The sequence below is a fragment of the Gallus gallus genome, chromosome 2, assembly GCF_016699485.2.
Source record: "Gallus gallus isolate bGalGal1 chromosome 2, bGalGal1.mat.broiler.GRCg7b, whole genome shotgun sequence".
NCBI classification, from domain to species: Eukaryota; Metazoa; Chordata; class Aves; order Galliformes; family Phasianidae; genus Gallus; species Gallus gallus.
In genome coordinates, this window is record NC_052533.1 from 24,056,759 (window position 1) to 24,069,137 (window position 12,379).

At 37.0% G+C, this 12,379-nt stretch overlaps 1 protein-coding gene across 9 annotated transcripts in view; it reads right to left on the bottom strand.

Moving 5' to 3' along the window:
- The window catches only part of SLC25A13 (solute carrier family 25 member 13), a 93,875-nt gene that overhangs the window by 25,004 nt on the left and 56,492 nt on the right, over positions 1 to 12,379 (bottom strand). For all 9 annotated transcript variants that reach the window (NM_001012949.3, XM_046925896.1, XM_046925889.1 and 6 more), the window contains 4 exons: positions 11,607 to 11,691; positions 10,999 to 11,157; positions 5,169 to 5,221; positions 4,088 to 4,168 (listed from right to left, as the gene is read on the bottom strand). In NM_001012949.3, coding sequence (NP_001012967.2) covers positions 4,088 to 4,168; positions 5,169 to 5,221; positions 10,999 to 11,157; positions 11,607 to 11,691 — 378 coding nt within the window. The remainder of the gene's footprint in view (positions 1 to 4,087; positions 4,169 to 5,168; positions 5,222 to 10,998; positions 11,158 to 11,606; positions 11,692 to 12,379) is intronic.

Consider the following 12,379-nt stretch of genomic DNA (forward strand, 5'->3'; position numbering starts at 1 on the left):
CCATCTCTCTGCCTCTACTAAAATTCAACAGAGAAAATGCAACTCAGACGTAGACTTATCTTTGTTACTCTCTGAAACATAAAACAAATGCTGTAAGTAGCTTAATAAAACTATTTGCACTGGACTGGTTATGTGACACAATTCATCTGGAATTTCACATCGTATTCCTTTATAAAAATTAGTTCTGGACAGGATTTTGCACTTTCTAGATGAACCCCATCTTAATCATATCTAATTTTTATGTTCCGTGGCAGAGTTGAGGTTGCCCAAGCAGGTCCATTATGTTTCAACTTTATTGTGATTGCTATAAAGTCTCTAGAAATATGCCTATAATTGCCTTGACAGCTTAAATAAAAGCAGATCTGTACGGGGTCTGTAATTGCACTGTGCTACATGACTTAAACTGGCTAATAGTGAGTGCACACTGAGCAGCTGAGAAGAAAAAGACTGTGCACTTGGAAAGAGGAGGGAGAGTAGGAGGAAAGGTTACAAAGCAAAATGTTTTTCCCTTTTCTTGTAGAACATCAGGCCTCTGATTTACCTCTATAATTGTACCGCCATATGCAGACAAGTCCACATATATTAAAAAGCTGTTTCTTTTCAGCTGTGCTACAATACTTCCTCCATTTTTCTTAATATTTTGTGTGTATTTTCTAAGCACTCTATTTTGAATCTTCACATTTCTTCCACTGACAATTCCAGAGACAAATCATACTTTTCAATTAAATGTGGAACTGCTTCATATTTATGGAAATATGCAAAATTATTGTCTCATCTGAAAGCTTAGTGGTAACTAAGTGGCAGCACTTAAAAAACCCCAAAATAATCTTTATACCACTTTTACAGAGCTTTTAATCTGTTTACATAATCCCAAAATAGGAATAATAATCAGCACTGTATCAGAAAAATCAGTCTATTTTTAATGAAGCTTTTCAGGGAATTAGGTTTAAAAGAAGCAAGTGATATAAAATCAGTAGGAGTGGTGATTATTTTTTACTTCAATATCTAAATTAAAGATCGTAGAAAACAAAGATTTATATAAACTACAAGATTATCGTCACTGTAAATGAAGAGACTTCAAGCTGAATTTACTGCTTCCTCAAACTCATCCTTTGCCCTGAAGGGAATTTACAGCCAGCATCAGCTGAAATCAAACCTAACATATTTTTGCACTTCTTCTTCTGAGGAGCGTAAGTCAGATTTGTAGTTTAGATGCTTAGCAGCTCATAGCTCTACAATATCATTACGCTACAACTGAGAACTGGAGCTCTTTGCTAGTCCAGTAATGGTGAGGGCTATATAGGATTTGGATGAGTCCTAACTACACAGCAGAGACCAGTGCTCGTGGTAGGTGTCAGGCATTGAGCAAATCCTTCCGTGCATTTTCACAGGTAGCAAACACTGCAGTCACTAAGGCAAATTCCTACGAAGGAGATGGAAACGTTGAGCCAGCTATTTACACAGAAATCCTCCTTAAGGTTCTGTACCAAAACACCAGGGTTGCATTTTTAATTGTATTCTTGGAGGTCTCAAAAAAGAAAAATCTCAGGCAACCTCTCACTTTCATCTTCACATAATAAGCTATGAAACAACACTGCTAACCGAACTAAGTGCCACGAGGTCATGGAGTAAAAGATCTTTCTATTTTCTCCTTTTATTCTTTTTCTTTTTTTTCGGCAGAGAAAACAGTTTACAAAACAGAAAAAGACTTGTTCAATGAAACAATCAGCTTTAGTTACAAGTGCAAAAGTCAGCCATGTGTACTAATTCTCAGTAATTATGATGCAAAGCGAGCTCCTTAGGGACTTAAAAGTCAACGCCTGGCAATGGTTGGGCGAATAGCAGAGTGGAGCTGCTCAGGTGATACTGACCCCTTCAAAGCCTTTTGTGTTACCGAACAGCCAGAAACACCCAAGTATCTGCTTGGTCCTCCCTTTCTTAGGTATTAATGCCTTAACGTGTACTCGTGGGGCTGGTATTTAAAGCACTGAAATCTACCACGCATCCCAGCACAAAACCCTCGCATAAAGCAATGAATGGGCTCCAGGGAAATGCAAGCACGGAGAAAGGAAAATGTAATATCAGTGTTTGTAACACAATCACAGCTGAAAACTGGATGCGGAGAGTGGAAAGGCGGTAGGGCAGGTTTCTTTTTATACAACATCTCTTAGCTGGCTGCCCCTTTTTAGACTGAACGAACTGAAACTGGGCCAGTCCAAGACTCGTAGCTCCAGGAGAGGCCTGCCTTTGGCATTTCACATTTTATGCATATGTTTATCCCATGAAAGGAAAACCCATCTCTTTTCCTCGCAAAGCTAGGCACCACTTGTAATGACAGTCTGTGTTACTGGGCCCAATTCGGTTTAAAGTTACAAAAACACAAAGACCACCTGCAGCTGAGGCAAGTTGCAACCTATCTGCCTGGCACCAGACTATGCCCTTAAGTTAAAAGGAGCACTTCGCAGTTAAAAGGAAACTCGGGGCATTCTGCCACCGCACGTCTGCTGCTAGAAGCTCATGCAGCATCCCATTCTTCACGTGTATTTCAAATTCCAAACGCAACAAGCCAACAGCTACGGCACGTTCAAAATACATCTCAAGCCACCTATCTCTGAAAGCAGATCCCTGGTTTACGATGAACCGCTGGCAAAAAGCTTGCTGGTGAATGACAGGTCTCCGTAAAGAGTCTTTTTTTCTACCGCATTAAAAAATTCACAGCAGCCTGTAAAAATAAAAACTCCAGAATAAATGACATTTTAAATGAAAATTTTGCTGAGTTTCTATGGCTGCTATGTTCATAAGATGTTTTATTAGCAGAAGGGGCAAATACTTTTTACTCTGCAAGTCGTTTATTGCATTTTCCCTCCATTTACAGCATGCTTTTTATTTAGGACTTCAGAGACCCACATTCTTCTTCCCCCCCTTTCTTTTTTTTTCCTCCCCTGAATGCTACTAAAGTTACAGAACAAGGGGATCCTACCTGGCAGTCTACAACAGGTCAGTGATCAAACAGGGCGCAGTGAGACAGCAGCCAAATCCTGCCCCATCTCCTGAGAGCTACAGAAAGCCGGAGCTTCTCAGCCTGTGAGGCACGGAGCCCCTGCACCCCAGGCTGAGATAATCCATGGTATGTTCTCTGTGAGCACACACAGAATGGATCTCTGCACCGACTGAGGCCGAGATGCAAGAATTTGTTTTTAAGTTGCTGCTCAGTGCAGTTTTCAACACAGGTAGAAGCTGCTTGAAAACGTGACCTCATCCGTCTTATGACAGCAGAAACAAAGATAGATTGAAAATATACCAACATTGCTATGCCCCAGTGATCAAAGCCAGTTTAAATAAACAGTGTTCTTTATCTGTAAAGTGCACGGGTCTTTGAATAACTATTCATTTTACTTAACGTATTTACAGTTGCTAGAACAAAATCAATACACCAGGTAAAGTAAGCTGTAATGTGAACACACAGAACTGGACCAAAATGTGAAGTACTATCATTTACCCAGGAATATACCACTTGTTCATTAAGATACTACTCAGTGCAAGGAAAACAATCTTAAAAACGTAGTGGGTTTTAACTACAGCCTACATTCAGGAACACATTATGCACTGAGTTAACATTAGACAGCCTACGTCTGCTGTGAACTCAAGGAAGCATGAGTAGTTTTTGCCATTTCAAACAGCCAGGATCACTGCAAAAAGTGAAGATTAGTGGGCGCAATCACACATCAGGAAAGAAGTGACGTGGCAGAGTGGGTGCCACAAAGTAGTAGCTAATTATTAATTTCTGGAAAGGTTAGCATGAATCCTCTTTAGGCCATAAGCTACAGCCAACACTCACAAAGACAGATTCTGTATTAAGGAAACAAACTAAGCTGTGAGAATTATACGGTGCAGTTACAGGCACGATGCACAGACACATTTACCCTTTCATCAAGAGCGGCTGGCCTATCTAGGAAAGAACTGAGATGCTCTAGTAGAGTCTGCTCTTGAACCGCATCTGTGGTTAAACAGAAGCCTTAGTCCACACAGGTAATCTTACACACCGTACTTTCATGTATCTCAAATTAAGGAAATTAAAGATACTTACACAGCCACCAGCAAGAATTTCTGCAGCCAGTGGGACGGAGCCGTCTTTACTCATAAACTTATCTCTCACAAAATCGTTAACCTTAAAAAACAAACATTGATGAGAGCCAATAAATTACAAGGTTGGAGAAAATGCTCATTTTGTGCAACTAAAAATGCAAATACATCCATGCAGTTAAAAGACACTGAACAAATCTTAGCTTTTATATGACATATTAAAGTTGGCTATGATTTTCTTCCCAACAAAGATTTGCAGCATTCAATTTTGAATCATCGGAGAAAAATGGTAACAATCGGTAATTAAATAAGATAATCATTATCAAAGCTTAATGATAAGCTCATTTAAGATTTTAGGAATGTTCACTATATTTGCAAATTGAAGTACAATTCTAAACGAATATCAGAACGTTCAGTAATAAGTTTTAATGCAATAGTAATCCAATTAACAGCAGTAAGTATCTTTCACGTTTTAAAATGCATTCTACTAGCTTTTGTGAATAACCAATGCATTAAGATTGGCATATAATGAGAAATTCTTCAGTGTTTTCAAATCATTCAAGAAATAACAAAATTACAGAAGACAGACATTTAGGAAAAAAATGCATGCAAACAAGTTCCTTTTTTATCAACACTTCACTCCATGCTCAAATTATCTCCTGTAGTGCAAAAATTAAACATACAGGAACTATGTGAAGAAACAGAAACAAAAGCCCTCCAATCTCAATAAATAATTACTCATTTTTGCTAAGAGGTGAAACCAAAGCCCTGCACTAGTTACAAACAAGCAGACAGATGACGAAGTTGAATAAGCTTGTTATATTTTGGAGCCAATCCAAAAATAAGTTTTCAGTAAGATTCTTAAAATACGCTTAGAAACATGTGACTTGTATGCCACTTGCAGCGTTCACAAGTGAGATATAAACAGTTGCTTTGTGCAGTGAAGTTTCTATCAAGCAAAAATGATAGAATGCGCTTTATCATGTAGCTGACACATAAAGAATAAAAATCCTTAACAAGCTAACTGTAATTAGACAGACTTTAAAATATGAAGGAATGCAAGAATAATCCATTTGCAAACTTACAGTAAGTTTTATGGCCTTCTCTGGTGCTACTCCTAATAGCTGTGGTAACAGACCTGTAAGGTAGAAAAAGAGAATTCAGTGCATCAAGTAACTTGGTATTAACTAAACAAATCAACAAATGTATGTAGAGATCACCACCGAGAAGCGGGCAATTTTTACAGCAATTTTGTGTTATTATATTTAATGAGAGTACTTAAACATTCCATTTTGAGAACAAACTCTGTGCTACCACTTCAAGTCAGAATAACTTCCTACATATACTATAGTTACTTTAGCGTTTTTAAATCCATATTAGCTCACGTTACACTTAAACACCAACACAGATCTGCCAACTATGTTTCAGTATCTGTCCTACACTTACATTTATTTTCTGCATCTCCACACGAAAATGCGTGAAGACTTTCTAATAAATTCGGTAAGATACAAGATATATCTGTTTCAAAAATCATGACTGCAGAACTTCTTTTTTTTCTGGCAACAAAAACAATGGTATTAGAAGGTAGAACCCAAGGGGACAGGAATCAAAATGATGTAAGACATCTGAGCATGTACGACTGCATTCTTGAGCACGCTGCCCAGCTAACTCACCGGTGCTTAGAACAAACTATGCTACCTTCTTCCCAGGTATGGAATTTCCTGTTTTATTTTGTTAGAAGTGATGCAGTATAGAAATGAAAGCAGGAATCTGACTTCTGGTTTCACTTGCCTGAAGTGAACAGACAGTATCTTGTTTGGGCTACGCAACCTAAAAACACACAGAGCTTACCACATAAGCCTGGGGCTAGAACGGTGTTGTAAGCGTTGGCGAGGATAACAAACTAGGGCACTATTCAAATCACACAGGCTAGATGCAGCCCCCTTCGCTTTAGCACCTGTGACAGCACCTCTGGGTACTTTCTACAGAGTCTGACATTTACAGTTCTTCAAATATTTTGGAGAAAGAGACAGCAACTACCATCCCACTTCTGAGAGCTCATTTGCAGAAAAGCATTTTCCCAAAGAGCTAAACATCAGAATAAGGAAGATAAATGAACACGCATTGGTGTATTCTTTCATTCTGGTACCATCTATCAGCTTTATTCGTTACCAGTGATAATCTTAGCAAGGAAAAGATGGCAAAGAATAGCACCAGTTGGCTTGTGGTTACAGAGACTTCACTGAAAAACCGTGAAGACAGTCAGAATTGTATAATTAAATATTACATTTTCTGCAGCACTACGGATAAAAGACTAGGATATATGGTGTACAGGATATCTTGGCAGCTTAAACCTTATACGAACCAAATTATCTCCATAACTCTTATATTAATCTAAATTTACATCTGTAGGACATATGTGGCTTTGTATAGACATTCTGGCTAATGAATTTGTATCTTCAGTGATTAAAAAGATGCTGTCGCCAGCTGCACAGGGAGGAAGAGGGACTCTGTTTGCTTTTATACCTATGTAATAAAGCTGTTTCTGAGTGGTACCTTTGTGGTCCAATTATCCTAACTAAATTCTTTTTATTATTTACCCTTTCGATGAGAGCCCTGAAACACTGTTGAAAGAGTTCAGAGCATGATAAAAAAGATAAGTTTTGGAAGAAAGAAAGCATATCAAGCGACACACATGAAAACGCTATTTTTCTCTTGGGGTTATCTTCACATGGTGGGGATTTTTCAGTATTACTATGCATTAACAGCTCAGCAATATGACACATGCACAGATATAGGACAGGCTTAGAATTATCTGACAGTGTCTTAAAGAATGTATGCTTTTATTATAGAATAACATTTTGCACATAGGCAGCCTGCTAGTATAGTATACAGCAAACAGATTATACAACCCTTTTTCATATATCCAAAGCTCTTGTGTAGCAATTACCACACACTACTTCATATCTGACACACCATCACACAATGACTCCGTGGAAGGGTGAAGTTATATGTGAGACAGTGCATCAGAAGCTGCATTCGGAGTTTGCAAGATCAAACAAGTTACTTTTTGAAAACAGCCTAAGTACAGCCAAACTGCACACACGCAAAAGCTCATCCAGCCCATTTGTGGTGATGGTATTGAGCAGAAGTCTTACTCGGCCAAAGCATTCTTCAGACTTCTAACAGTGAAACTTCAGTTTCACACTGTGTAATAGATGAGATTTTCCCATCACGATAGAAAAACCTACTGTATGAAGGAGTTTCTCATTATAGGTTAAATATTTGAAACTATTTGGACATGAAGCGTAAAAGTGTGAACAGAATACTGCCAAATTTTTCTATTACAGGATTCATACAAGAAATTAGACAATTAAATTCCAGTTGACATTTAAGCACAGCTCAATGAGACTGCAAACTGGGTATTTCTTTCAGGAATATTTTGTGCTGTGACAAAACATTACAATAGGAGAAGACTTGCAATTCCATTCTACAAAAATGATACTCCACTGCATATTCCAGAAGAAGGTATTTGCCATGGTCTTGTAGGATTTGCATGAGAATCCATCAATAATAATTAAATTGGATGATGAATGAATGAATTTTAAAATCTAAGATTACAAGTCTTAGTCAGTGCAGCACTAGAAGCATCATCTGAAGAAACAAAACTAACACATTTCTCAATAGCTGATGACCGTAGATAACAGAATCTTCTACAGCATTCCCTTTTCTCAGACTTTAGGTGAAGTGGCATTAACTAAAATGCATGACTACTCAACAATTCAGTGAGCTGCATTTTTTCTCTGGTACTTAAATTTCCCATAGAAGTTCCACCTAGGGTAGATGAAATAATCTCTTAATCTCACTGGTTCAGACTGTTAAACGTTCTGTGACTCCTTAGGGTGGACATACGATTAAAATATTATTAAGAAATATAAATGACTTCACCAATTGGAAGAGATGTTGACTGATCAGAGATTCCAACATTTTCTTATATTTCCATATATAAAAATACCTGTGAATTTCTGAATACATATTTCAGGTACAAACGTAACCACAACAGTAAAGTATAGGTATCTAAGGTGAGAATTGTTTCAAGCCATGCTGAGAAAGAGACAGACAAAAATTTTATCTCAGAAAAAAACAAAAGATCCTAACAACACAGCATTCAAATAGTAGATACTATAAAATTAATGGTCCTACAGAGGTTTGTATCATATTTGCCTTTTAAAAATCAAAGCATCTTCTCAGTGGAAGTGTTGATTATCCTCAGAACCAAATTCGCTTTAAACAGAATTCCGTGCTCTCTTTACATCCACAAGATGGTGTAATTTATCCTTATCTGAGATAGTGGTTTAGAACATGGTGGTTTTGCCCTTTTCAAGTTTGGAATAAAATCGCAATACAAAGAAATAAATCAGTTCACTTCAGTGGATGGAACTATGCATCTTGTATTAAAAATATCCTTTGAAATGGCTCAGTTCAGAGTAGGGTTTGTAATTTCTGCTTGCTTTCTTGCAGTGTGGTATGGCAAACAGACCACCACTCCAAATGTTTCCAGGTTTGTTGTTGTTGTTTAAAAATTTGCATCACTGTTCTGTTAAGTAGAAGAATTCTATCAAATACTGCTCCATTCTCCATCAGGATAAAAAAAAATGTAACACTATATAAGAAAGAATACCTGTGAGCAGCAAGAGGTGGTTTACTAATTTGTCTCACCTAGCAAAGCATTTAAGATCAGAATAAGATGACTCTCGCCTTAACTTTACTGCACAACATTGGATGAATACACTAATCTAACTATAAAATGTTTCTTTCAAATTTTCTTGTCCTCTCGAGCTTAACAGGAAACCTTCGTTCTGTACTTGGCTGCTCAACTTTCCCCACTGTGATCTCCTCAAAAATCATGCAATGGAAATCAGGCAATTATGGGAATGCACAGAGGAAGCGTCACATTTTTTAAGGCTCTTTCACCATTTTACTCTTTTAAAAGAGAGGCTGAATCAGGTTGCCCTTTAAGTAGAGAATGTGTACAAATGCAGGTCTCAGTTAGCTTCTGAAATGGTGCTCTTTCCTATTGCAAAATTTCTCTTATATAATCCAGAAATGAGATTATTGCCCAAAGTTTAGAAGTTCAGCTGTACCAAACTGTCTGGGATTTCACTATTCAGTACTCCTCGGAAGACTGAAAAGTAGTAAAGGGGACAGAGAATGGAAAGATAAGTAATACAGATGGAAACTTCAAAAGTTCACTGAATTTGGCAATGAAAAATTATCTCAAAAATATGACAAACACATGGAGTCAAGTATCCACATTTTGCCATTTATGACTTTTTTTTCCAGGTGAAAAATCACTATACTTCAGAATTTATATAAGACAGGAGTGAAGAGCTGTGGAATTCTGCATGTTTATCCTTCCAAAATAATGGAAGATGGAATACATTTGCAGGGAATACATTCTGTTCTTTTGCTGTATTTTTTTCTTTTATGATCATGACTGCTACAAACCCTTACAAAATAGAAACCATGTCAATACTCCTTATTAAATTACTAAGCCTACTCAAAAAATTGCCTCCATCACAGTTAATAGTAACAGACTCTTCCTGTGTCCAATTGTGCTGAAATAATTACGAAGTTTGTATTTTGTGGAGAAGCCAACTTACAGCAACTCAGATCATACCTTACAGAGTGTCGAGGTATCACACCACTTACTTCTAGTGTTGCTTCACACTTCGTCTTATAAAACTGATTGTGTTTTTTGTTGTTGTTATTGCTGCTTTTCAGGTGCATATAGCTTTCTCAGACCCTAGTATGTTTTACTGACATCTTCCATTCTTCATTCCTGACTCAACTGTTCTTGGAAATTCATTTTCTTTACCATATACATCTTACTTTGAAAAGTCTAAAAGAAGTTTTAAAGCTAGATTGCTAAAAATGAAATAAATAATGCAAATTTCAAATCCACCCCAACAAACATCGCAGACAGGAGGAAAATATCTCAATAATTCAGATACTAGAAGTATAAGTCAATTTATTTCTTTGACAGAGAAGAACTCTTGTGCAGTAGTTAATGATTCTTTTAACTACCTCTGCCTTACTCAAACTTACATCATTGATGGCATAATTGTGACAAGGGAAAAACTTTAAAAAAAAACAACCAACCAACCATCATCTGACTGTAGGTACTTATTTAAAATGTCCAAAATGAGGATGATTTAGACCTTGGACAGAGCAAATAAGCTTTCGGAGCTTTGTCCATTTACTATAGAGGGAGCTTGGAACAATTAATTTCACAGCTTGGGAGTAATGGTTACATATATTGAGCTAAGTTGATCCCAGCTCATCTCTCTGGCTGACTCAACGCTGAGCTTGGAAGAGGAATACGCAAAACTTTGTCAATTTCCAATGATCAGTGAAGCACATGGAAATGGTTCAGAGACACCCGATTTGTCACATAAAATATCAAAAAGGAGATGTAGTTAATAACAAGGTACTATATTTTCTCTATATTAATAGAAAGAAAATAGAAGAGAAAGGCATTAAAACAAAAACAAACAAAAAGAGGATGACTTGTCTTCCTACAAAACAAGACAAAATTTTCTTGCTGCTAAGGACTGCTAAGGAGATGAAAACTTGACTAAAAGAATACTTTTTGCTGTAGGAAATCGCTGTTCTTGCCCTATTGCAGATGGAAAGGTCTTTCAGAAGTGTTCTCATTACAGTAAGGTTTTAATTATCAGTAAGTTCACAACGGTCCAGATAGAATGAGAATACAAATCAATGCAAGAGTTTAAATAAAGCAAAAGTACAAATCAGACAAAACTGAAGTCTTAACAAAATCGGCTTAAAAATTCAGAGTTTTCCTTAATTCTTCTTAATATCTTACTAATAGTATATGCCACCTTTCAAACTTACCTCTATAAAGCCCAAAGAAACCTTCATAACGAAGCACTTTCTTGAAGCAATCAAAGCTGTTTTTATACATAAGTTCTCCCACAAAAGAGCCTGTAGAGCGCTGGTTTTGCATACGAGTTTTTACCAAATCAATTGGGTAGACTGCAGTGGCTCCAACAGCTGCAAATACAGATCAAGCTATATGAAAACAATGATTTTGCATTTGTGGTGTTTGATTGCAACTATCATCTTCCACATCTATATCTCAATGCTCAGACGTATCTTTTTTCTCCATATTATGTTCTGGATACAACTAACTACCACATATAATTTCAACCAAAAGCACTTCTTGACTCTATTTCATTATTAACCTGATTCTTCTGAAACTGCTTTGGTGACAAATTAAGTAGAAATACCACCTGCAAACTCCAATTGCTCATAAATTCCAAAACTACTGTAGACCAGATGACCTATTCCACTGCCATCTTAGTCATGCCACTGATTAGAAAGGGATTTCAAGGGAAAGATGGGAAAGTTTTCCACAAAGAAGGTAAAGAAGTGGGAAAGGGGAAGAAGTATGAGAGGAAAAGCAGTGGAGATGAATACTCCTTTGCTCAGCCATGACTAACCTCCAGCAACTGAACCAAGGGCGAACCTGTACGCTGATTCTGCAATCTGGATGAGGACTGGTCGAGACACATCACCTGGAGCTTTCTGTCAAGACAGGATTTAAATAAAAGGGAGGACAAGTAAAATAATCAGAGTATTGCATTTCTTAAGAGAATATCTCAGGATGAGAAAGTGTATCAATACCTAGTAGAAATCCCAGAACGCACTGGAGAATTTGCCTTTATAATAAAATGTCTTATTCACACATTTCTAAGCATCATATAACATAGCCTCTTCAGTTTGGGACAGAAAAAAAACAAGAAAGACTGATGGTACAAGAAATTATGCAACTCCAAAATCGAGAACTCCAGTTCATATATAAAAGGGCACAAATTACGCTTTATGTCATTAATTTTCTACAGCTAAAAGCAACTTCAGTTTGGAATTTCTTTCTAGCATGGAAAAAATAGGTATCCCTATTACTTCTCAGACTATCAAAGCACGTATGCAAGCATTTGCTAGAGGACAATAAGGTTTCATAAAGCACCCCTACAATTTCATTTGCTCACAGTCCACGAGTTTAGATTCAAGTTAATGAAAAACAAATTTCAGAAGTGCTCCAAATTTAAAATTGCCAGGTAATGAAGGAAAATAATGAGTGTAACAGAAGTTATGCAGAGGCCTTATGTCTCCTACAAAAAAACAGTTTTAGAATCCCACTTTATTTTGATACTAAGAGCAAAAGGATAAAACAGAAATAGAGATTTTTTTTCCTGAGAACATGTTTAGGCTT